At 42.6% G+C, this 26,989-nt stretch overlaps 1 protein-coding gene across 2 annotated transcripts; it reads left to right on the forward strand.

Moving 5' to 3' along the window:
* The first annotated feature begins 2,865 nt into the window (after positions 1-2,865).
* On the forward strand, positions 2,866-26,384 carry CUNH2orf42 (chromosome unknown C2orf42 homolog). 2 transcript variants are annotated; one of them, XM_045294142.1, is made up of 8 exons: positions 2,866-3,696; positions 4,377-4,487; positions 7,276-7,380; positions 9,717-9,821; positions 17,133-17,273; positions 18,644-18,744; positions 19,813-19,975; positions 25,716-26,384. In XM_045294142.1, exons 1-8 carry the CDS (start codon positions 2,874-2,876, stop codon positions 25,922-25,924), a joined length of 1,758 nt encoding a protein of 585 aa, XP_045150077.1. In that variant the 5' UTR covers positions 2,866-2,873; the 3' UTR covers positions 25,925-26,384. The 2 variants fall into 2 exon arrangements, with proteins under 2 accessions (XP_045150077.1, XP_004710211.1); XM_004710154.2 differs by having other exon boundaries at positions 17,166-17,273.
* The last annotated feature ends 605 nt before the right edge of the window (positions 26,385-26,989 follow it).

Genomic DNA, 26,989 nt, shown 5'->3' on the forward strand with positions numbered 1-26,989 from the left:
TTCGGCACCTCGTGATCACACAGGCTGGTGTGCTTCTTCCATGTGGGCTTTGTTGCTTCTGAGCTAGATGGCCGCTTGTTTACCTTTGGCAGTGAGTTTTGTTTTGTGAGGTTTTTTGGTTTGTTTGTTTTTTGTGGCAGGGAGTGGGCATTTTTGGCTAACACAACTGAGAGGATTGCTACTGGCATCTAGTGGGTAAAGCCCAGGTTTGGCTAAACCTACTGTGTTAGTCTGGGTTGACTAGAGAAACAAATCCAGAGACACTCATATGTGTATAAGAGAGAGTTTTATATCCAAGAGTAATTGTATATTAAGAAAACACCCCAGCCCAGTCCAGATCAAGTTCATAAGTTCGATATTAGCCCATAAGGTCAATATTAGCCCATATGTCCAATACTAGTCCATAAATTCTTCTACAGACTCACATAGCACATGAAATGATGCCGAAAGCAGGAAGATCACAGGCCAATGGGCGAAGTCTTGTGGAAGCATCTCAGCACTGGCGCGGCTCTCCATGTGGCTTCTCCAGCTCCAGGGCTCTGGCTGCCATCAACATAGCTTCATGTGACTTGTCAACAGAATGTGAAGCAGAGAGAGTATGTGTCATGCTTCCATGGAGGAAGAGGCATCATTGACTGTGACCTGATTGACAGGCTAGACACCACCCCTTTGCTCAAGTTGACAGGAGATTATGTAACTGCCACACCTACAGTGCCCAGAACCACCCCCACCAACAAAGACTTACCCAGTACTAAATGTCAGTTGTGCTAAGATAGAGAAATCATATTATAGATTGTGCTTCATAAAGTTTTATTTATGGACACAGCAAAAATTCCTGTTGGAAATTTTATAGCACCAATAAAAAAATAGGCATTCCAAAACAGTCTTATTTGTACTACCCAGATTGCTAATCAGTGGATTACAGAAATGTGGTAAGAATATATCAGGACCATCCCTTTGGATCCTGTTTATAAAACACACGCAGATTACCTCCCAGTTCATATCCGGGTGCCACCTCCAAAAAAAACAAAAACAAAAAAAAGAAGAAGAAAAAAAAAGAATATATCAGGACCATCCCTTTGGATCCTGTTTATAAAACACACGCAGATTACCACAACAACCAAAAAACCATTAGAAACATTGAACTTTATTAATAATATACATGATCCCTAGTGGCACAGTGGGTTACTTATTGGGCTGCTAACCACAGTCAGCAATTTGAAACCCCCAGCCGCTCTGCAGGGGAAAGACTGGGCTTTATACTCCAGTAGAGAGTTACAGTCCTGGAAACGCAGACGCAATTCTCCTGTAGGTTCACTCTGCGCTGAATGACTTGATGACGTAAGTTTGTATTAGTAAGTACTTGAACTGAGTCCTTCGATTTATTTCAAAATGAATCACAATCTCCGATGGATAAGAGGGTGGAATGTTAGATAGGTGATAAAGCAGATTCAGTAAAATGCTATTGTGAAATCTAGATTGTGGATGAGTGTTCACTGTACAGTTCCTTCCATGTCTCTATAGGTTTTGAAACACTAATAATAAAATGTCTTCAGGTGAAATTCACATTCTTTATAGAGAGGGGTGGGTAAAAGAAACTGCCTTGCTGCAATATATTGTTGGGTGACCTCAGGCAAATCACCTTGCTGATGTTCAGCTGTACTGTTTGTCTCAAATGAGACCCTACTACTGTGAAGTTCAAATGAAACAATGTGAATGCATTTTGAAAAGCTTAAAGCCCTACTATTCAGAAAGAGGAGCATTTGACTAAAGAGTGTTTTGACTCTATGGTTCTTGGTAATTTCCTGTGTAATGCTAAAAAAACCACACTCATTGGCAAAGAGCCCATGCCGACTCATGGCAGCCCTGCAGCCATGCTTTGATTGTTGCTTTAGGACTGCCCAGACACTAAAGGGAAAGTTTCTTCCACTTTTATTTGGAGGCAGGACAACAAGAACTGCCTCTTGACAGGAGTAGAAAGCCCCATCTTTCTCCTGAGCAGCTGCTGGTGGTTTTGAACTGCTGACCTTTCAGATTGCAGCCCAACTCGTAACCACCATACTGTCAGGGCTCCTCCTCTGTAGCAATACTCATGCAGTTGGAGAGTTCAAATCACTTGCTCATTTCAACATTTTCTGACAGCTACCCCTCAAATATTTGTGAAACACTTATTAAAGTCTTGTTCTAGCTCATCTCTATAACAAGTACCCATCTCCATATAACGTTACCATGTTGTTTCCTTGTTCTCCCATAGTCGACCAAGATCTCCCCTTAGGACTATGGAACACTGGGCCCGAGCTCTGCCAATGGTCAGGCCCCTGGGAGAAAGTAGAATGTCTACATTATTACACCATAGAGTTCCCACTTCAGCAGATTTTCGAAAGTAGTATCATTTATTCCGCAAAAGATTATGGCTTCACCTGTCTGCTCTGATGACCACAAACTCATGAAAGGGCTCGGGAGTTCAGGCAGCACTGTTTCTCAGAGCCCTGCTGGCTGGCACAGGTAGGACTGGGCTGGGCTCTGGGGGGAACAGTGGAAGGGAAAGAACTATCTTTCTCGTCTTCTTGTTCTTGCCATAACTAAGCACCTGAGCACGCCAGGCGTTTAGAACAGAGTCAGCCCTGCAGCCATGCTTTGATTGTTGCATTAGGGCTTAAAAAAGGACTGCCCAGACACTAAAGGGAAAGTTTCTTCCACTTTTATTTGGAGGGTTTATATGGGCGTTCTGCATGAAGACACAGTTTAAACCTGTGGATAGAACCCTTCCACTTCACTTTCTGATTTCGGTACCCTACAGGGTTTTCACTTGTCTCGGTCTGGCTGTGTACTCATTCTAATGGGCTTATCGCCTCTCCTAGGGCCGGTGAGACATGGAGCACAGCTCTCTGAGGACCAAAGTCCCAGCCTTCTTATCTGACCTGGGGAAGGCCACCCTGAGAGGGATCAGGAAGTGTCCTCGGTGTGGCACCTACAATGGAACCCGGGGACTGAGCTGTAAGAACAAGACGTGTGGGACCATTTTCCGCTACGGCGCCCGGAAGCAGCCTAGTGTGGAAGCGGTCAAAATCATCACGGGCTCTGACCTGCAGGTCTACTCAGTGCGGCAACGGGACCGGGGTCCGGACTACCGCTGCTTCGTGGAGCTCTGTGTTTCCGAGACGACCATCCAGACAGTGGACGGCACGATCATCACCCAGCTGAGCTCTGGGCGATGTTACGTCCCCTCATGCCTGAAAGCTGCCACCCAAGTCGTTGTGGAAAACCAGTGCCAGCACATCAAGCTGGCCGTGAACTGCCAGGCAGAGGCCACGCCTCTGACCCTGAAGAGTTCGGTCCTGAATGCAATGCAGGCCTCCCCGGAAACTAAGCAGACCATCTGGCAGTTGGCCACGGAACCCACGGGTCCACTGGTACAGAGGATTACCAAAAACATCTTGGTGGTGAAATGCAAGGCAAGCCAGAAGCACAGCCTGGGGTATTTGCACGCATCCTTTGTGCAGAAAATCAGTGCCAAAAGCTTGCCGGAGCGCCGCTTCGTCTGCTCCTGCCAGACCCTGAAGTCGCACAGGTCGAACACCTCCAAGGGCGAGGCGGCCCGGAGATGCATTCATTTCTTTGCTTGCATCTGCGCCTTTGCCAGTGATGAGACATTGGCTCAGGAATTCTCCGACTTCCTCAATTTTGATTCCAGCGGTGAGTAGTAAAGTTGACCCAATCAGTACATGTGGGTGGGTGGGTGGGTTTAGTGGGAATGGGAGACTCCACCAGGGGCATTGGAGACTGTCTTAGCTGTCTTCAGAAGCAGTTGGTGGATAATTCAAGTGAAAAGCATTCAAGTCCAGCCGGCACACCTGCATGAAGCCTGCTTGCTTGAGGTTAATGACTGAGAATTCTCTTTTCATTGATACAATCTAGCAAAGTCTATTTTGATTAAATTTGTATTCCTCCTCAGATACCTTGTGTTAATGAAAACAAAGAACAAAGCAGAATCTTGTCTTTTGTCTTGCTTGCTTATCTTTGAAGATGTGGAAAATCAATAGCTTGCTCAAAAGAGCATCTCTGAAAACTCCTGTCGAGTCTTTTGTGGTTGATGTGTTTGTACCTGGGAGGTGATTTTCCCGATTCATTTCTTACCTATCTTGAGTTGGTAGCAGCTCCCGACATGTCAGCGTCCCATTTAATGGTCTATGAGCAAGAAACCTGTTTGGGGGAGTTCGTCATAGGAACTCCCGGCCCCCGCCCCCCCAGGAACTTCTTTTAAAGCAGACAGCCCATGATCTAGTTTGTGAATAAGGGAAGAGAGTGAATTATCTTTTCCCTTAACCGTCCCCCGGGGTACAGCAGTGGTAATTCGGAAACGTGTTGTTTTCTAGGTCTCAAGGAGATCATTGTGCCCCAGTTGGGTTGCCATTCAGAATCAACAGCACCAGCTTCTGAGCCTACTGCCTGCAAACCAAAGAGGAGGAAAAAGGATGACCGAGCTGGTGAGGAGGGCTTGTCCCTGTGGTGGTGTCCTCAGACAGGCTTTGACCGCCCCGTATGTGTCGCGCTAAGCCCCCGCAAGGTCAAGACTTAACCCCCTGAAAGAAGTTTTACCCTTTGGGAGATTCTTTGTCAAGCAAAGAGCTGGTTCTGTTGGCCAAAAACAAGATCCACCCAAACTTCACTTTTAGTATTGGATCTGTTTGTTTGTCCTCAAAACACCCTGTCTGACACCTTCATCTGTCTTAGGGCAGTGTTACAAAGCTTTTATCGAAAGGATTTGTGGCAACAGGTAGTTAATTATATTTTCCACACAAATATAGAATTGCAGTTTTCAGCATGTGGTACCTCATATTAATAGTACTTTATAAATATATATATATATATGTAGTTTTTAGAAATGCAATTCCAGGCTCAGTTAATAGCTCATAGAAATCAACATTAAGTTGCTAAGGCATCCTAGTCAAAGTAAAAAGACCTAGACTTTAAACAAAATGAAAATATTTCTTGGTCTGTACATGTAGGGGGGAAATTCTTAAGACTCACTAAAATGCAAATCTTTTGGAAATGTAAAATTAAAACAATAAATTTTACTACCAATGTAGCAAAGATTTTGAAGATGCTGAAACCACAGGCAAATGTCAAATAAGGGCTCTCTGGCATTGCCAGTGGAGCGTAAGTTACTATAACCATTTGTAAAAGTCGTTTGCACTATCTGCTTCACCACCACTACCAGTTGAATTGATTTCAATTCATGGTGAACCGATGTGTGTCAGAGTAAAACTGTTTCATGAGCTTTTTATTGACTGCTTTTATTTATTTATTTATTTTCGTGGAAAAAATCCCATCATCTTTCTATTCCAATTTTTTTAATTCACTTTATTGGGGGCTCATACAATTCTTATCACAATCCATACATCAATTGAGTCAGGCATGTTTGTATATATGTTGCCCTCATTCTCTTCTAGACATTTACTTTCTATTGAGCCTTCAGTACCAGCTCTTTTGTTTTTTCTTCTCCCCACCCCCCACCCCCGACTGCTTTTATAGAAGTAGATCACCAGGCCTTTCTTCCAAGGTGCCATTGGTGGACTTGAATATCCAGCCTTTCTGTTAGTCAAGCAGTTCTTAACCTGGGAGTCGAACGACCCTTTCACAGGGTCACCCAATTCATAACAGTAGCAAAATTACAGTTATGAAGTAGCAACCAAAACAGATTTATGTTGGGGGGTCACCACAACATGAAGAACTGTATGAAAGGGTCTCGGCATGAGGAAGGTTGAGAACCGCTGTGTTATTCTCTGAGCACATTGCCTATTTGCATCACTTAAGAACTCCGCAGTCTCTGTTCCCCACCTTACATATGTTCCTCTCCTCGGGAAGCAGTGATCAGGTGATCACAAACATCACCTGCCATCTAGTTGATTCTGACTCCCAGCACCTTGGAGGACAGAAGGGAACTACCTCATAGTGTATCCAGGGCAGGAATCTTTATGGAAAGAACTGACACTCCTTTCTCCCATGGGACAGCTGATGGGTTTGATCTGCTGGCCTTCGGTTAGTAGACCAGTCCCTAACCCACTGCTCCTTTCCAGGTGGCATGCACCAGAGTATTGGTGTTAGGGAGTTAGAGAAAGGTTTTTGAGAAACAACGTGACATGCTCATTGCTATCTTTAGAAAGCAATTCTGGCAGCAAGGTAGAGATTGTTGTTCAATGTTCCTTGTTGTTCTCCAGGAAAACGTGAAATATTAAACCAAACCCCTCAAAAATTATTATTTTCTGACTCACTAGTGTGACTTCTATTTTGAAGAAAATAATCTTTGGTACAGGAAAAGCATTTTGTCCAGAGCTGTTCATCTTATGGTTACTTGTAATATTGAAAAATTAGAAACATTAAAGGATCAGCCTGTGTGGTTAAGCCGCTGGCTAGCTTGTCAGGCAGCCATTAATAATAATTGGAACAAAATTTGGAAAATGTTAGATCACAAGGGAAGCCAAACAAAATATAAAATGTTCAGTTAAATTTGAATTTTAGATAAAGGATAATTTTTTAGTATGAATATCTCCTATGTAATTTATGGAACATACACTAAATTTTCTTTTTTAATCATTTTATTAAGGGCTCATACAACTCTTATTACAATCCATACATAAATCAATTGTGTAAAGCGCATTTGTACATTCATTGCCCTCATCGTTCTCAAAACATTTTCTCTCCACTTAAACCCCTGGCATTAGGTCCTCATTTTTCCCCTCCCTCCCTGCTCCCCTCTCCCTCATGAGCCCTTGATAATTTATAAATTATTATTTTGTCATATCTTGCCCTGTCTAACATCTCACCTACTTTTCTGTTGTCCGTCCCCCAGGGAGGAGGTCACATATAGTTCCTTGTAATCGGTTCCTTCTTTCCAACCCACTCTCCCTCTACCCTCCCACACTAAATTTTTTTTATAAACCAATGTAAGTAAAATCACAGCTATTAAAAAAATAATGACACCATCAAAACAAAATTACTCATGGTAGAAAAAAAAAGAAGACAGCTCACCAGAAAATTAGTAGTGAGTGTCTGAGACTGAGAACACTGGGTCAGTATTTTTCATTCTGGTGCTTCTGGCTTGGTTCCTCCTAATGTGCTACAATGGATATAAGACTAATGCTAATTTCATCTAGAAACTGTGACGCTAACCGAGTAACTTGCAAAGACTATATTTGAGAGTCTGGAAATTAATATCCAGTCATTTACATTGTGCACAGATGTTGCTGAATGCTGTGATGATTTCTGGTTTAGGTATGCAGACAAACGGTTCACTGATGCCTCAAGATGCAGTCAGCAGTAACCTAAGGAAAAGTGCCCTGAAGAAGCCGGTGGTTGCTTCATCATTGAAGAGGCAGGGTAAGTGCCCCTTTCCTAGAGTGGGGTAAAGAGGTGGACACTCATTCTCTTGTTGTTGGGTGCCTTCAAGTTGAGTTGACTCAGCTTGTCTTGACTCATAGCTACACTAGGGTTAACAGAACCCAATGCTGCCCTCTTCTATGCCATCCTCACAATCATTGCTGGAACCCAGTGTTTGACCCCATTATGGCAGTCACTGTGTCCGTCCATCTCATTGAGGGTCTTCCTCTTTTCCACTTATCCATTAATTTACCGAGTTTGATGTCCTTCTCAAGGGACTGATGCCCCTTGATAACAAGTGCAAAGCACATGGAATGAAGACTAGCCGTCCTCGCTTCTAAAGAGAATTCTGACTGTGCCTCTTCTGAGACAGGTTTGTTTGGTCTTCCAGAAGTCTGTGGTGTAGGCAATATACTTTGCCAATACCATAAGTAAATGCACCCATTTCCTTTAGTCTTCTTTATTCACTGCCCTTATGTTATAAAACGAAACAAAAGCATCCAGAGAATACCAGTTAGATGTTTACTTACATCTAACTTTTGACTAATTATTGTCTAATTTTATTGACTGTACGAAGGCATTTGATTGTCTGGATCATAACAAATGACAGATAAGGTGCAAGCTGTGGGAATTCCATAACTTGTTGACCAAAAGACAGTTATTTGAACAGAACAAGGGATACTGTGTGGTTAAAGTTGGGAAAGATACGCATCAGAGTTGTGCACCCTTTCACCATATGTATTCAGTCCGATGCTGAGCAAATGGTCCAAGAAACTGGACTCTGTGGAGAAGAGGGCAGTGTCAAGACTGAGGGGAGACTCATGAACAACCCACAGCGGGCGACGACATGGTTTTCTCAGAGTGAGGAGGACTTGAAGCACTTACCTGCTGAAGATCAAGGACTGCAGCCTTCAGTATGGATTACAACGCAGTGTAAAGAAAACTCAGATCTTCACCACTGGGCCAATAAACAGCATCATGACAGTGAAAAAGTGAAGCTATTGAGGATTTCTATTTATTTGGACCCATAATTAATGGTCATGGAAGTAGCAGTCAAGAATCAAACATCTTGCATTGGGCAGATCTGCACAAGACTTCTCGTGAGTGTGAGAGAAAAGACGTCACTTTGAGGACTGAGGTACACCTGATTCAAGCTCTATTATATTCATATTTGCCTGTGGTCAATTTTAACTTCAGATGATTAATTATCCTTCTCTAAAATGGGATATACTTCAGACACGTACTCGTGGATTGCATTGTGACCCTGTCCACCAGCCCCCTCCCCAAAATATGTGTTAACTTGGCTGGACTCTGAGGCTCAGTGGTTTGGAAGTTAGGGAATGATGTAATGGGGCAGTTCTTTAATGACAGTAATCTGCTTTCTTGTCGTCTGATGCCATCAGGCCTGATCTGCTATTGGGGGATTAGGGCAGGATGCTCAGATTCCACTCTAATCTGATGTAAGGGACTTTCCCTGGCGTGTGGCCCGCAACACCTTTTATCTTACAAAACATACGGAGAGAGAAGGGAGCAGAGAGAGGGACCTACTGCCACCAAGAAAGAAGAGCGGGGAGTGGACCCAAAGTAACAAAGTTCCCTGCACTGGAACCTCGTAAGTCCAAGAGGAGATTGCTGCCAAGACACATGAACAGATAGCTTCATTATTAAGAGGGTTTGAGGCATATAAAAAAGTATTCATCAGGAATAGGATAGATTTTTTAAAAAGCTATTATACAGGGCCATGATTAAATCTGCAGTGTAGTGTTGAGAAGATGCTGGCATTTTGTGCTTGATAATCTTTATTCTTCCAGAGTTTAGAAGTGTGTGTGTACTAACTCTCACTGCCGTCAAGCTGATGCCGACTCACAGTGGCCCTGTAAGACAGGGCAGAGCTGCCCTGTGTGTCTCCAGTACTACAGTTGTTCATGAGAGTCAGAAGTCCCGTCTTTCTCCAGAGGAGCAACTGGTGGTTTGAACTGCCGACCTTTTAGCAGTGTGTGTGTGTGTGTGTGTGTGTGTACCGCTGAAGACATATATTCATATATATATATATTTATATATATATATATGAATTCTAAAAGAAAATAGACGAGAGTATTTTGTTTTGTTGCACATAGGGTTGCTGTCAGTCAGAACTGATTCGACAGCACTTAACAACAACACAGTAACTCCTGAATCTTCCATTTCAGTTAGTGCATTCAATTTCTGTACATTGAATATTTTTGTTCCTTTTTTTTCTGTCCAAGCTCTTTAACTTTTCAAACTTTAATTGACTATATCTTCTATAAGAAGACAAAAGTCACTGACGAGGTTTTGGTTTTGTTTGTTTTCCTTAGCCTGCAGCCAGCTGTTGGATGAGGCACAAGTGACCTTGTCCTTCCAGGAGTGGCTGGCCAGTGTCACAGAGCGCATCCATCAAACCATGCACTATCAGTTTGATGGTAAGTGTGGGTTACCTACTGGGGAGTTGGTGGCAGTAAAAGAAACTAAAGTAATCATGCTATAGTTGTTCTGCATTTTTAAAGGAAGGAAAAGTTACTGGACTTTAGTCCAGAATGCACCATGTTTTTAAGAAAGTAGAAATCTAATAATCTCCACAACTGCAACAAAAATATTTTCCAAAAAGTATAAATCAGAGTGGAACCTAATTAAAAGGCAGGCGCAGCAAAAGGAATTTGGAGAGAAAGAGACAAAAGAGCATAAAAGTAAAGTGAGATAGCTCTGAAGCTGGGGGGTGTATGTAATTTGTGTCTGTTAGAAAGATATCAAACCTTGGAATCATTCTGACCTTCCATTGAAGCTGTTGTTGGTAGGTGCTGCGGAACCAGTGTTGATTAGTAGCAGTCCCACATACAAAATCATGCCTGGTTACGTGCTCTCTTCACAACGACTGTTTACTGAGCCTTGTCGTAACCACTGAGTCACTCCATGTCACTTAGGGTCCTCCTCTTTTCTCTGACCCTCTACCAAGTATGATGTTCTTAGGAGACATCCGGGACTGCTGTCTTCTGATACCATGCCCAAGGGATGTGAGACAAACTCTTGCCACCCTCCCGTTCAAGGATCATTCTCGTTTGTACTTCTTCCAAGAAAGATTTATTTGTTTTTATGGCAGTTGATAATATTGTTTGCCAGCACCATAATTCAGATACATCAGTTCTTCTCTGGTCTTCCTTATTGTCCAGCTTTGGCATGCACATGAAGCTTAGGTCCAGGTGTACCTTAGTTCTCAAATTGACATCATTGCTACTTCATATTTTGAATAGGTTGTGTACAGCAGATTTGCCCAAAGAAAACATCATTTAACTTCTTGACTGCTGCTTCCATGAGCATTGATTGTGGATCCAACTCAAATTTAACCCTTGACAAATCCAGTCTTTTCTCCATTTATCTATTGGTCCAATTGTGAAAATTTTTGTCTCCTTTATATTGAGATGTAATCTGTATGGCTGTGGTCATTGATCTTCATCAGGAAGTGCTTCAAAAAAACAAAAAGGAAGGGCTTCAAGTTCTCTTCATTTTCATGGAGCAAGGCTGTGTTATCTGCATATCACAAAGTTATTCATGAGCCTTTCTCCAACTCGGATACTGAGTTCTTCACATAGTCCAGCTTGTCATATTTGTCCAGTTCGCCGATGGACGAAGTATGGTGAATGGACACAACCCCGGTGCACACCTTTCTTGACTTGAAACTGTGCAGTATCTCCTTTTTCTGTTTGAAGGGCCGTAAGTCTACATGCAGGTCCTGCACGTGCAGTTACGTGTTCTGGAGTTTCCATTCTTTCCAGTGCTACCCATCATGTTATGATCCACACAGTCAAATGCTTTTGCACAGTCAACAAAACACAAAAAAAACATCTTTCTGGTATCTGGTACTTTCAGCCAAGATCTATCTGATGTCAGCAATGATATCCCTTATTTCACATCCTTTTCTGAATCCAGCTTGAATTTCTGGCAGCTTCTTATTGATGTACTGCTGTAACTGTGTTTGAATTATCTTCAGCAAAATTTTATTTGCATGATTAGTGATGCTGGTTAGGGGGGTTAGAGAGGAGACCCCAAGTCCATCAGTAGACAATTGGACATCCCCCCACATAAGGGTTACAAAGAAGGGTGCAGTAACGGGTACTGTATAGCACCAATGAAGCACACATCATTCTTCCAGTTCCTGAAAGCTTCCTCCCCCCACTACCATGACTTGGTTTTTCCTTACAAATCCGGCTAGACCAGAGAACACACATTAATACAGATAAAAGTTTTGTTTTGTTTAAATCATTTTATTGGGGGCTCATACAACTCTTGTCACAATCTATACCTACATCAAATGTATAAAGCACATTTGTACATTCATTACCCTCATCATTCTCAAAACATTTGCTCTGCATGTAAGCCCCTGGCATCAGCTCCTCATTTTTCAGACAAGAGTTCTTGACACATGGGATTCAGGACAGACAAAACCCTCAGGAACAGTAGTGGGAGTAGCAATATCATGAGGGTGGGAGATGGTGGGGGTGGGGTGGGGGAAACGGGGGGAAAGGGGGAACCCATCACGAGGTTGGATATAGAGCCCCCCACCCAGAGGACAAATAACAGAAATGTGGGTGAAGGGAGACAACGGACAGTGTAAGACACGAAATAACAATAATAATATATAATTGATCAAGGATTCATGAGGTTGGGAGGGTGGGGGAGAGAGGGGTAAAAAGTAGTTGATACTAAGGGCTCAAGTAGAAAGAACATGTTTTAAAAGTGTTAGTGGCAACCTATGTACAAGTGTGCTTAATACAATAGAATGAAGGATTGTTAAAACATTTGTAAGAGCCCCCCCCCCAATAAAATGATTAGTTTTTTAAAAAATGATGTTGTTTGGTAATTCCTCATTCTGTTGGGTCACCTTTCATAAGCACAAATATGGATTTCTTCCAAGTTTCTTGGCACAGATGAGTGAGTGCTAACAATTTGTTCAAACATTTCAATTGCCATCTCTCCATTCCTGGAGGCTTGCTTTTCACTGATGCCACTAGTACAGCAGACTTCTTCCTTCAGTACCACCAGCCCTCTATTACTGTATATACTCGAGTATAAGCCAACCCAAATATAAGCCGAGGCACCTAATTTTACCACAAAAACTGCATTAAGAATGTGCTGAAAAACTCAGCTTATACACGAGTATATATGGTATATGCTACTACCTTCTGAAGTGGTTGAACACATACAATTTTTGTTTTTCAGAATGGCTTTGTGTATTTCTAACATTTTCTTCTGATGTCTCCTGCATCATTAAATATTTTGCCTGTACAATCCTTCTACCATATATATTGTATGTATATATTGTCCATTGTACTAATTGTTTCCGTGTGTCTTGGTTTTCGTTACTCTTCTCTCCTTTGGATGGGGAGAGACCCCCAGTCGAGCCTTAGACACTCCACCCGCGCTCTCAGGACTCCCGTCACTACTCACCAACGTGGGCCGCAGAGCACTGTCTGTGTGGCCTGTGCTCTGCACATCCTGTCCCTGAGCCTGTGATCCGGGTCTCTGAGGCCACGTGACTCATTCCTCCAAGGTGCTTGGTTATGTCTTAAGAAATTTTCATAACTTTGCCCCTTGTATGCTCTAGCACATTCATGTATATATTTGCAGCAAAAATATACATATACAGAAATATATATATACATGTACAGATATTCTCTGCTAAGCTATATAGATTAGTTAGTACATCCCCACTATTCCTCTCCCACCTGTTCAGCTTGAATAGCTATCCAATCATCTACTGGTAGAACACCACAAAATTGCAGAATTGTGTATACAGTAGTATTGGCCTCTGTTGCCTTTAACTCTTGGAAACCTCCCAGTGTTTTCTCCTGCCTCCATCCTGTTTTCCCATCCTCCCTCCTACTGTGGACTGCCTTCCCCTGCACTTACTGTATCGCCTGTCTGTGCGCTAGCCTGTGCTTCCCTCCTTCCTTTCCCCTCCCATTGCTGCGAACCATCAAAGGATGTTTCTTTTAGTGTGAATGCCTATTCTTGATTTTCTTAATAGTGGTCTCCTACACTGTTTGTCCTTTTGACTAATTTCACTCAGCATAATGTCCTCCAGCTTTGCTTCTTTCTTCTTCCTAGTCTGTTTTAGGCTGGAAGCGTCAGGGAACCTGTTCACTGTGAGGAACCCTGCTGGCATTTGGAATCCTGTTGGTAATAGCTTCCAGCACCACAGTAACATACTAGCCTTCACAGTACGGCGGACTGATGGATGGGTTAAATTGAAGATAGAGAGGGAAAGTTTCGAGAAAAACACGAGAGACAAAAAGATTGGAGTGAAAACTGGCCAATGGTCCAGCTCTGAAATCTCTGAGCTTCCCAGATGCTATAAAGATTACACTCCAATCCAGCATGTTGGGTGATTTCCCAGGCTTTGCCCAGGGATGAGGAAGCGCTCACTGATTTTTGAGGCAACTGAATATAACTAGTGATACATTTTTAGGACAGTAGTTGTAAGGAAGATCTTTCTCGTGCCAAGTAGCTATGTTTCCTTGTCACATGTTCCTGTTGACTCTAGTTCTGTGCTGTGGAACCACATGAGCTAGTCTTGTTTCCAAATAGCAGTTCCTGACACTCATATCAAACCACCCGTACCCACGGCCATCAAGGCTCTTCTGAGTCACGTGACCCTGTGTAGGGCTCCCAAGACTACATCTTCATGGGAGGAGACCGCATCATCTTTCTCTGGTGTAGTGGTGGGTTAGCAGTTCAATGCCTAGCCTACAGTGCCAGTGTCCTGAACACATGCGCAAGCGCGCACACACACACACACACACACACACACACACGCACGCACACACACTCTCAGTCCCAATACACACTCTCATTCCCATTGCCCCACCTAATAGGACCTCTCTTGTTCAGATAACATACCCCATGTTTTTTTAACATTCTTCCTGGCATATTTACAGACCTCATATAATCTTGGTATTCTTTACTGAATATATTCCAGTTTATGGATATCATTAAGAAAAGAAAAGCAAAATACCAATCAATTCCGAAAAATGGTGAATATGCTCTATATCCTGCGGTATCAAATATTCTGCCACCATTTAATTCTTTATGTAAAAATAAACAATCACTTCCATCTCATTAGTAAAAAAAAAAAAAAGGGAAACAAAACAAAAAACACCCTAGGAGGGAATGCATTTTAAAGGACTAGAATGATTATGATTTATGGCGAATAGAAGAAGCTCAAGAATGGAGAGCCTCGGAATATAGCTTAGTTGAATTTTTAATCCAGAATAAGGAAGACTTCAGAAATCACTGTTTTAGAAAACCTTTTAGGGTTATAAAAACTAAACTCGCTGCCATTGAGTCAGTTCCCACTCGTAGCAAGCCCACAGGGGAGAGCAGGACTGTCCTCACAGGGTCCAAAGGGGGTACGTTTTCATAGGGGCAGAAAGCTTCAGCTTTTCCTGTGGAACCACTGGAAGGCTTGAACTGACAACCTTGCAGATAGTAGTTCAGCATGCAACCTAGGACACAGCAGGGCTCCTTAGGGTTATAAAGAGTCTTTTTTGGTTGTTTTTCTTTTAAAAATGTATGTATTTATTGTGTAAAATAATATGATAAATACAGAAAATAAGACACGGACAAGAATGTAAGGCACATTCTGTGATTCCCCACCTTCCCATTCCTGCCCTGATGCTGAGGTAAGTCTGCTCACCTTTTCCAATATGATAGCGTCACCTCTGTCCACCCCACCTTCAGCTTCTCCTGATGGGAGTCTGTTTCTCACAGTGCTGGCCGAGGAACTCTTAACCCTGAGCTCTGGCACGTGCCAGCTGAGTGCCTGCTCGTCGGCCCTTGTAGCGTTGTACTGACCCTTGTATGTACCGCATCATCTAATTTCAGAATAAAAGAACTCCTCACTTCTTTGTGGGAGGTTCCTCTGACGTGCCCAGGCGTGAATCTTTTAGAGGCTCAAAAGTACTGACAGTTTTGTCACTGACGTCCTGCATTGCACAAATAGGTCAGTTGAAATAAGGTAATTTTTCTAAGAAATTGTAGAAAGTTTTTCATTTTTATTTTCCTAGCTTAACCTTTGTTTTAAAAGACCTTTGACCTCCTTAAGTCTGTCTTACTTTTTTTTAATCATTTTATTGGGGGCTCGTACAATTCTCATCACAATCCACAGGTCCATCCATTGTGTCAAGCACATCTATACACCTGTTGCCATCATCATTCTCAAAACATTTGCTTTCTGCTTGAGCCCTTGGTATTAGCTGCTCAAGTCTTTCTTTGAGAAGCCTCCACCTTTAGGTCTTTGTTGAGAGATGGTTTTCACAGGGACCATTCACAGGACCCCTCTGAATTAAACCTCTGATGAACTCCCTCGGACTATGGGCCAGAGATGGGAAAGGCCTGGTCACAGTGCACACTGTCGGGCCGATGACTGCACATATCATCAGGTCAAGATCTTAATCCAGTGTGTCATTCCTCCAGTCTTCAATCTTGTCTGTTTTGTTTTCGATTGAAGCTTTTCTCCATTCGTTCTGTCCGTGTTGGGTGGTTTGTGTATATTTGGCCTTGGTTTCCTGCTTTTCTGTGTATGAAACCCAGAGTAGGTAAACCCATAGACACGACAGCTTTGGCTCACGAGACTCAAAGGGACACGACAGGAGAGGGGAGCGAGCAACGACAAGGTCAAGGGGGAAGGATTGTCCTGGACCTGATCGTGGTGGTGGTGGCACAGCTCGTATGAGTGTGATTGAACTACGGAAATGTATGATCTGTGACTTGCAGGTCTGTGAAACTGCTAAAAATAAACTAATTTTTTTAAAGATGATTGTTAAGTTGTATAAAAAACACCCTCCAAACTCACCGCCGTTTGGTTGATTCTGACTCATAGCAGCCCTGTAGGGCAGAGCAGAACACCTGCTGTGGTTTCCTGAGGCTGTAACTCTCCCCCACCACCTAGAATTGCACTATATGTCATTAATATATATAGTTTATTAATCTTTCTTGATTAATAATCGCTATTAATTGGGAGTTAATACTTAGATCATTCCATAGTTTGCTCACATCAAGCAGTATTGGACGTTTGCTAGCACAATCAGTTTATGAGACTGTAACTCTTTACAAGAGTAGAACGCCTCATCTTTCTCTGGCAGTCTGGTGGTTTCAAACTACTGACCTTGAAGTTACCAACCCAGTGTGTAACCACTATGACACCAGAGCCCCTAAGTTGCATCGGGCTGACAGAAACTAAGTGTTATTCACCTGGTTCTGGGTACCCCCCTCTGCCGTAACTATCACTTAGGACAACTCTGTACTCATTTGACCCTGAGTTCAGACGAAGGCTTGTGCTCATTGGCTAGCTGATCGCCCAACTTTTGGTGTCTGCATTCCTCTGAATGAACGTATGTGGTTGCTTTGCTAAGACGTGGCTGTGCCAGCAAGGGCCGGGGATAGTGAGCAGGGGTGAATGGACACGCCCTCCACACCTCTGCCTCGTCACTCTCACCTGGTCTCATTTCACAAAGCCTGTGCTATGGTGGTGTTTACAAAATTGGGCATTTGAAGTGATAGTTTTGGATGACTAGGATCTGCTGTACATATGTGTATGTTTTATCGTCCTAAGGGAAAAGGAGTAGGGCTGGTACCAGTGCTTGAAGCACCATGATGAATGTGGATTTTTGTTCTTCAGTATCAAGAAGCCTCACTAAGCCTGCATTATTTCCACATCGTTCGCCTCTCCCACCCGTCAGAACCCCTGCTGAGCTGCCACTTCTGTCCTCCAGGCAAACCTGAGCCCTTGGTGTTCCACATTCCCCAGTCCTTCTTTGAAGCCCTGCAACAAAGAATCTCTATGGGAAGTGCAAAGAAGCGGCTCCCCAACTCCACCACAGGTATGTGCCCCCCAAGAAGAGCAGAGTTCCTGGCCCTGGGATTTTATCTGCTTAGACTGTCAGTCACGTGCCCTGTGAGTGAAGCCTTACTTCTTACATTCTCACACAGCTCTAAGAATGATGACTATTTACTCTAAGGACCCATTTATTCCAGGAAGACTGATTGGAAGTTTCCACAAAGTACAAACTTGAAAAATGAGGAGCAATGAAAGGCAATTAGTGAAAAGGTAGCCACCAAGAAGCTTGGTACTTTTGAGAAATAATCTGATTTCCACAAAAGCATCACGTTCCCCAATAGCAGGTTGGCTTTTTGAAGCACATGATTCTATGCATTAAAAAAAAGAGCTTTTTTTTTACGTGACAATGTCATGATTCCCACTTTTTCATGAAAGGATATTTTATTTTAGGGTAATTTAGGCTGGAAACACTTTATAATTACATTATCCTGATACTTATTTCTTGGTGTGTATAGCATCTCTCTATGGGAGACCTCAGGAGGGTTGTTATTAGGGAATTGGGAATGAGGAAGAGAAAGAATTGTTCGTGACAAAAAGCCCTGCAACCAGAAGTCAGGGTTCTTCCTCCAGTAAATTGCTACTTGAAGTTCTAACAGTGACTTCTTGAGAGTTAAACCTGCTTTGGAATCGTAAACTGTGACTCCATGTGCCGGAGCTCTGTCTTCACAGCTTATCAGTCTGTCTCTCGAGGCAGCGTTGGGTCTTTAACTGTTTTTACAGACCCTTCAGCGGAAGCCCTTTACATAATGCTGCAGGGGAGGTAGTAGTTGGCAATCATGCTAGCTGGCTTCAACTCCATGTCATTGTTTTGAAAGGTGTGATTGGGCCTCTGATATATCTAAAGCTGTAAGTGCTTTATAATGGAGTCCTTAGTTTACCAAAGACCTTCCTAAGGGAACAAAATGAATAGCCTCAAAAAGGGGCATCAAACATAAAACAAAGGCTTAAAATAGCAGAAATCCATATAATTGGGTTTGTCACATATCAGTCAAACCCTATTGTATATTTGCCCTTAGGATTTATTTTTAAGGGTGACGTAGGAAAGGGAAAAAAGAGGAGCTTATACCAAGGGCTCAAGTAGAAAATATTTTAGAAATGACGATGGCCACATAGGTACAAATATGCTTGATACAGTTGATGTATGGAATGTTATAAGAGCTATGAGAGCCTCCAATAAAATGATTCATTTCCAATAAAATGATCTTAAAAAATAATTTATTTTTTTATTTAAAGTGCTATGTTTCTATAAAGAAAGACAAACCTTACACTGAACTCTCTAGAAAATAAGGAACAGGCAGACTGAAAGAAACTTATTTTTTGCTCCTCTAATTTTGTCCCCCTTTTACATTGTAGCTTTTGTTCGGAAAGATGCCTTGCCACTGGGGACCTTTTCCAAGTACACCTGGCATATCACGAATATTCTGCAAGTGAAACAAATCTTAGATACCCCAGAGGTAAGATTTTTTCCCCCCCCATAATAGTAGGAGGGTGGGAGAGGGGAAGAAAGGGAGTATAGGAAGTGCATTTGCACAAGCTCCTTGAGTTAAAGAACCCAGAGCTGTGCTTCATGCTAAGGGACACTAGTTTTATAGTTCTGACGCTGGTTTTAATGGATAGTCCTCACAGCTCAAAATTGGATTGTCCTGTTTCCTCTGTCAGGTGTAGGTGTGTGTGTGTGTGTGTGTGTGTGTGTGTGTGTGTATGTGTGTAAATGTACACACACAATGTCTGTTCAACACTTTTCTGTATGCATCTTACTGCCTATGGTTACATTTTACCCGCTGTCACTATGTTGGCCCCTACCGTTTCACTGCCATGAACGTCTACTCTCTGAGTTACTATTGTTATTTCAGGAATTCTTCCATAGGGTGCCATGCTCCAGACAAATTAGTTATTGAGCTACATTATCATTTAAAGATGATTTCTGGGATAGTTTTGGCTTAAGGTTCAAAAGTTATTTGCAGGCAGCAGATTCAGGGCCCCTGTGTTTCCTGCCTTTGGCATCAGGAAATGAGAGGATTTTTCTTGTAAATTAAATGAAGATCCCCTAGTCATTATGAAGGCACCATGGTGACTGGCATAGTGGGTTATACATTGGGCTACTAACCACAAGGTCAGCAGTTTGGAACCACCAGCCGCTCTGTGGGAGAAAGATGAAGCCTTCTATTTCCACAAAGATGTACTGTCTCAGAAACCCACAATGGTGTGGCGAAGCAGGTCTTGAAGGAACCTCAAATTACAGCAACACAGTCCACGGGTTAGGTGTCCCACAGGTAGTGTAGCTTGCAAATTGAGGCACAGAACAAGCAAGGCAGCTACACACTGGTCCGATGATCAAAGAGCAAGAGACAAGAAAGACGAGGCTTGCCGAGCCATTTATTTCTCCGCCCTTCAATTAATCCCACGTGTTTATCAGCCAGGTTGGCACAATAAACTAAGTACCTCAAAGTGAAAGATCTGTTGTCCTCCAGGAAGTTGTCTACTTTGAACGTTTCTTCTTTCCCTCTTCTTGGAATGTCCAGATGCCCTTGGAAATCACCCGGAGCTTTATCCAGAACCGCGATGGGACTTACGAGCTGTTTAAGTGCCCCAAAGTGGAAGTAGAGAGCATAGCAGAAACTTACGGCCGGATCGAAAAGCAGCCCTTGCTGCGGCCCTTGGAACTAAAAACGTTTCTCAAAGTCGGTAAGTTTGATTGGTGCTTTCAGTGGCATACCTTCCTTTGCAAGTTAACTGTGTGCATTACACTGTCCTAGGCTGGCTCTTAACTAGACAAAGAAGACAGGCACATTCATTTGTCCTATAAAGCCCATGTGGTACAGGGCCACATCGTGACTGTTTTTCATAACTTATGTTTCTATATGGTTGCATTCAATGCCAATAAATCCTCATCCGGGAAAGAAAAAAAAAAGCCCATGTGAGTAACCAGTCAGGCAATCCTGGGAGAAGATGCTTTGTTTAATTTGAACCAGCACTTTAAAAATAAAATTATAGATGTTATGCCAGTTCATTATATAAGTATCAGAGAGCATAAAGGAGAAAAATAAATATGCCTCTCATCCCACCTCTGTTAAGATTTTGGTTCATAACTTTCCAACACTCTTCTCTTTTCAAAAAAAACACAAAAACTTTTCATTGTGATTTGGGTGAAAGTTTTCAGAGCAGCTTAGTTTTCCCTTCAGCATTCATACACGTTTTGTTTCACGACATTGAGTGCACTCCCCACACGGTGGCAGCACTCATCCCAAATCCTCCTGATACAGTACTTCCCTTTGCCACTTGTCCTTCTTTCCACCTTCAGAATTTTCTCCAGGAAAAGGTTCCCTTTGGGGTGTCAAGTGGTCGATTGTTGGTGCTCTTGTTCGCCTTGTAGGATTGTCTGTTTGGCTGAAAGTTGAATGGGGGTGATTGCCAGACCTGAGAGGTGACTTAGGTTCCATCAGTCGCCATCAGACTGTAAACTATTTTTATGATTTTTGAGTTACACCCTACATTTCTGTCCTCTTCTATTCAGGACCATCTGCTGTGATCCCTATGAGAATACACAGTGGCTGGTCCCACCTAGTTCCTCTCTTCACAGGGCCGTGGAGGCTGTGGTTTGCTTGCCCATCGGTCCTGTAGACAAATTGTTCCCATAGCCTTTGATTTCCTTCGCTTGTCTTTTCTGTGAATGCGGATAGACTGCTATATGCACCTTAGCTATTCACTCATGAGCTTTTAGGACCTCAGTCCTTACTCACCAGTTGGAAGTAGGCCATTGCCTTGTGGACTAGAACGTGCCAGTTGACCTGGATGTCCCTCATAGACTCTCTTCTATGTGTAGGAAAGTTTCTAAAACACAAATCATACCTCAACCGCTTTTTCACAGGATCGTGTATCTTGAACAGCTTTTCATGTCTAGCTTCCATGTTATTTTCTAACTGCTGTGTAAAATTTACTCATGTGCATGTACCACACTCTAAGTCAATCCCCTATTAGGTTGTTTACAGTTTTTTTGCTATTATAAATACTAGCATTAACTTCCTTGTAAATAAATCTTTTACATCCTGAATTATTTTCTAATTTAGGATGTGTTCTGATTTAGAATATTCTTTGAGGCTAAGACCCTCGACTATAAGATTCTCAGTTGACTTAGGGAGGACTTTTCTGGTGGGAAAAGAAACTTTGCCATCTGAGAACTGCTCTGATTGTAAGATGCGTTCAGCCCTAAGAAAAGGTTAAAGTTGGGATGCAGAGACAGTAGGGATTAGTGTCTTAGAACAGGAATTTTCTCCCTGTTAGGGATTTAGTCCATAAATGTATGTTTAAAAAGTACCCTGAAGTAAAAAGACATGTTAAAATGTATTTAACCTGAGGCTTCTCATATACAACCACTGAACATTTTTTAGAGCGATATTATTAACATTTGATAGAATTTTTTTCTTTTTTTGGGGGGGATAGTATTTCTTATGGAGAAACCTGCTCTCCTGTTTTACTATTGGTTATTTTGTTAAATTGATTTCAGGTAAATTTTTTATTATTATAAGGACATATACTTTTATTATAGACTAATAAATTTTATTAAATGCCTTCTTAACACCAACTTTTCAAGCTTATCATTTGACCTATTAGTGCAAATTAATTTTATTAGATTTTTAAAATCATTTTATTGGGGGCTTATACAACTCTTATCACAATCCATACATTGATGTCAATTGTATAAAGCACATTTGTACATTTGTTACCCTCATCATTTTCAAAACATTTGCTTTCCACCTAAGCCCCTGGCATCAGCTCCTCATTTTTTCCCCCTTCCTTCCCGCTCCACCCCATTAATAGATTTTTTAATATTGAAATAATCTTATATTCTGGAATAAATTCTACCTGGCCTTTTTTTTGGGGGGGAGGACTTTATTTTTTAAAGGAGGGGTTTTCATTTTTTTTAAATCAAGGAATAATAGAATTAAAAGATAATAACTCCCAAGTCAATGACAAGGACTAATTTTAAATACTACCATTTATAGTTAGAGTAATATTATTTAAGATGTCAGTTTTCATTTCTAGTCCAAATCTTACCAAGAAACAAACAAAACCCCTCTGGAATTTATTGCTACATAATTTCTGATGGACTATTTTGAGGCAATTCCTTTAAGGGGTTACAGTATTTCTTCAGTGAACAACACCCCTCCTATAAAAGAATTGTTTAAATGAATCTATGTATGGATTGTGATAAGAATTGTACAAGCCCCCAATAAAAAAACAAAACAACAGTGCTTGCGTGGTGTAGATTAGTAGAGTTTTACTTAGTTTATGGTATACACAATTTTTAAAACTTTGTACTTAGATTCTTTTTACTAATAGGTTTTAAAAAAATTCGTCTTTTTTTATATTGTTGCAAAAAGAACAACACATTTGCCAACTTGATTTTTATACGTATTCTTGAGTTATCAATTCCTAGTTGTATTAAAAGTTCAAAACGTACTTTTTTTCCAGTTTTTCTTAGCACTTAACATTTTTTTCCTTATGAACTTGATAATCAGGAGTTTTTTCCAGTAAAGATATTACTTGTGTGATGCAAAGTTTTACATAGCTTTTAAATTTGTGAACGGTTTTAAATTCTCTTTATCTGTAGTATCTTATTTGCCACATAAAGATTGGAAGGTCATGAGACAATTTCCTGTCACAATTATGCTTCTGTAAATGGCTTCTTGTTTCTAAGAGCCTTCATGTTTTCACTGCAGCACTGGTGTTGCCTCAGTTGTTGGCAATATATTGTCATTGTACTTCTCTGAAATGGATATACCCCCGATTCTTTTTATAATTGGTACAGCTGATCTTTTGTCTGCTTGTTGTGTGTGTGCGATTTTGTTTTGCTTTGTTTCCTGGTTTTGTTTCATTTCCTGTAGTTTTGAAGAAGGCCCATGTCTTCCTATAGTCTTTTACGGGCTCCCCGTGACAGCAGCGTGGGGCTGGCTCAGGAGCAGGCAGTGCTGTCCTGTTGCACCCAGGAAGCGGACGTCCGAACACAAACCGCAGCGCTGTGTGATAGTATTCTTTAGCCTACATTTCTCATGTGTAACTTTTGGCTCTTCTGGAATTTATTTTTATTCTAATTTTCTTCTAGATGGCTATCTTTTTGATACACACCATTTAGGTTAACACTTTTTTGTCTCTTCTACTCGCTGAACATGCCATCTTTACCATGTGCTGGGTTCTTCTGTCGGTTTCAAGTCTTTGTGGTTTTTGTTTGTTTTCATACCAAATTTTAATTTTAAATCTGGTGGAAGTAGTCTTTCGTTGTTCTCTCTAATCTATCTAGATATGTGCCAGTACCATACTCTCGCTGTTATGAATTCATATTATATTTTCGAAGCATGCAGATTTTACTTCTCTCTCTGGCCTTCTTGAAGCGTGCCCTTCTCTCACCAGCCGTCCGTCCCTCTCTGGCACTGCTGTCCTCTCCCAGGGGGCTCTCCTTGGGACTGGTTTTGGCCTCCCTGTCACAGAGGCTACAGCGTCTTTTTTTTTTTTTTTTGAGGGGGGTTGTTTGTCTTTTAATTTTTGAGGACACCCAACTACTCCCTGAAATTTCCTCGTTAGCACCAGTAACCCTTTCCCTTCCCTAGATTCTTCTATTTGTCTAGAGAGTTTTCCAGCATTTTTTTTTTTTTGCCCTTTTACTTCTTGTTCTGTTCTTGTCACAAGTGAAGTTCTTTGTGGACTCCTTTGGGTAGCAGACTTTCCATGGGCCCATCCTGATCCCCACCTCGCAGCTGCAGTTGAAGGGCTGGTTACACAACCCCAGGTCCATTCCTGCAATTGCTCTCATCATAGAATTTTTTTTAAACAGTTTTATTAGTACTTCATCCACATGTGATACAATTCAGTAATTCTATCAAGAGTTGTACAATTATCACCTCATTCAATTCTAAAATATATTCTTCTTCCTTTTCCTTGTTTGTTACTCATGCATTTTTTTCTAATTGTGGCCAAAATATACACAACAAAGCATTCTCCAATTCCACAACTTCTACGTGTAAAACTCAGTGCCATTGACTTTACTCCTCATGTTGTACAACCTTTACTGATACCCTTTTCCACATTTTACCACCATTCACGTAAACTCATTCACCAGGGTAACCACTGGTCAATGTGGTTTCTTTTTTTATATTCACTTATCATTCATCACAGTGGATTCTCATCAACTCCTCTGCTCATTTGGAGCAGTGTACTACAAGGGGGGAGGGGGGGAAACACAAAACTAAAAATTTCAGCATGCAGCTCTCCAGGTTGTCCCTTCTCTCTCCCTGCTGTCTCGCTGTGTGTGTGCAGCTTGCCCTTCGAGAACACATGCGGGCACTGCTCATCAGCTTTACGTGGGTACTTGAGAGGTGTCATCCAGGCCATTCTGTTGACCCGATGGACACAGAACGAAATACCACCCGCTCCTTTGCCATCCTCACAAGTGTTCTCATTTGTAAGCCTGTTGTTGCAGCCACTGTGTCGCTCCATCTTGTCAAGTGTCTCCCTCTTTTCCGCTTCCCCTCTACTTTACCAAGCATGGTGTCCTTTTCCCGGGACTGGTGTCCACTGATAACACATCCAAAGTACGTACCCTCCAATTCCCTTTCGCAGCCATCAGGCACGCAGGCACAATGCGGGAGGGGTCCGGTCTTTTGAACGGGTAGGAATGGCCTGCATGACTTTCAGTTTGTACACGCTGGGGCCAGGGAACAAATGGCGGGAGGGACCAAGCATCTTCCATCCTTTTTCCAGGCAGCCTCCCTTGCGAAGGCAAGCTGGGATGCACCCTGGACAGAAGGCAGGCCGGCTTCTCGCCACCCGTGTCCATCTGTTGGGGTTCGCTCCCAGGTGTTGGCATGGTCTCGGCTTTCAACTTTTCTGTGCCTTCATTGAAGTGAAAAGCTGGCAGTGGCTTCATGGGAGGGCTCTCGACCAACGCTCAACAAGCACCCGAGCCTGCTGGGGCACTGTGCTTCTAGTCTCCACTAGCAGAAACCACACACTGGAAAACCCCCGTCTAAGAGGCTTAGTCTGGGGTGGAAGGAGGCTGTTTCCAAAGGTCACAAAAAATGTGGAGGAAAGTAATATTGCACAAAGTGGCTGTTTGAGGTAAAATACTGGGAGAATAAGACAGTAAAGTACCAACCAGAACCATTCGCCGATGATTAAAAAGCAATGCTTTAAATACAAATGCTGACAGGAAAGCTTTATGCATTATTAGAGATTGACTCAATATATACCCTACACTAACCCTAGCTCTAATCCTGTCTCAGTAACATAAAAAAGACAACCCATTCTTAATGAGATGACAGCCACAGTCAAAGGAGACAGAATTTACAACATTTATGTGGGGGCCACAATTCAAGACATTCTGAGTCACGTGGCATTCGACTAATGTGTGCTTTTCTCCCTGTTCTTGGAGGCAACACGTCCCCAGATCAGAAGGAGCCAACACCCTTCATCATTGAGTGGATCCCAGATATCCTTCCGCAGTCCAAGATCGGAGAGCTGCGGATCAAGTTTGAGTATGGTCACCACCGCAATGGGCATGTAGCAGAGTATCAAGACCAGCGGCCCCCCCTGGACCAGCCCTTGGAACTGGCCCCGCTGACCACCATCACTTTTCCATGAGGCAAAACGAAGGGGTCCTTTCTATGTTGCTAGATTTGCACATCCCCCACCCACCCCCACCCCCCGTGGATAAATTTCAATAGGAGCTCGGCCATGGGGCCCTGTCCCGTAGTAACTGCTCTTTGTGAAGATGCACTTCCCAAAAGCACTCGGGTGGGTTCCGCTGAAGAAAACTGGTCCGTCCCTGTGTGGTGCTGCTGCGGGCGGTCTTCCTCAGAAACGGAGCCATGTTTCTCATAGGATTTAGAAAGGAACAAGAGGAAAGCCTTTCCATCTGAAAGACTCGCCTTTAGAGTTTCTTTCAACCTTTTTTGCTAATTTTGTTTTAAGAAGTCTGCGATCCTCAGCCTGACCCAGCGGTGTTGGACCATTGGGGCAGTGATGGACCATCCTGGCAGCTGCAGCACATGCATTTTGTTCATAAATAAAGCACAATGCCACTGCTTTGTTCCCACTGGAATCTCGTGCTGGTTTGTTTATAACATGATACACCGTCCTGAGATAAGTGTTCCTTAGTAGTGAAATGAGAAAAGGAGATGTCTAGAGGTTTCAGAATGACAATGGCGTGAAGGCATCTGACCGCTGACTCCATGAGGGGCAGAGAACCATCCTCGTCAGCATCAACCCAAGGCTGATTCCTAAGAGGCAGAGGACAGACTTAGGTCCTCTCTCCAACCTTTCAACCAGTTCTGACCCTACCTGTGCCTCCTGAGCACTCTCTCCTCCCCTGCTCAGTGCAGTCATTTGTTGCAGTGCCCACACAGGCCATGCTCGTGATTCTGGGGTTTATTAGGGAAGTAACGTTTGCCCTTCAGGATCTGGAAAAGATAAGAGTTGTTTGGTCAGGACAGCATCTTTTTAGCTGCTGACACCCTCTCTGGGCTCCAACAGCTCCCCCATCCTGGCCTGCTCAGGCAACGCCACACAGATCCTCAGCTCCACCAGTAAGTGTGCAGAGGCACCCTGCACAGTCTGCAAGCCGCCTGCTTGAAGGCACTCGGCTTTCTTATTTTTCCTGTATCTTACACCACCCAGTGTATCCGTTCACCTACATTCTGTTACTCA

The sequence above is a fragment of the Echinops telfairi genome, unplaced genomic scaffold (assembly GCF_000313985.2).
Source record: "Echinops telfairi isolate 266 unplaced genomic scaffold, ASM31398v2 ScPeMD7_2573;HRSCAF=3158, whole genome shotgun sequence".
In the NCBI taxonomy this organism is placed as follows: Eukaryota; Metazoa; Chordata; class Mammalia; order Afrosoricida; family Tenrecidae; genus Echinops; species Echinops telfairi.

Excerpts from the sequence above, each read along its gene's own strand:
- CUNH2orf42 (XM_045294142.1), top strand. The coding sequence starts at position 2,874 with ATGGAGCACAGCTCTCTGAGGACCAAAGTCCCAGCCTTCTTATCTGAC. Across the intron at positions 7,381-9,716 it reads TTCATCATTGAAGAGGCAGG|CCTGCAGCCAGCTGTTGGAT; the intron begins GTAAGTGCCCCT and ends TGTTTTCCTTAG. Across the intron at positions 18,745-19,812 it reads AAATCTTAGATACCCCAGAG|ATGCCCTTGGAAATCACCCG; the intron begins GTAAGATTTTTT and ends TGGAATGTCCAG.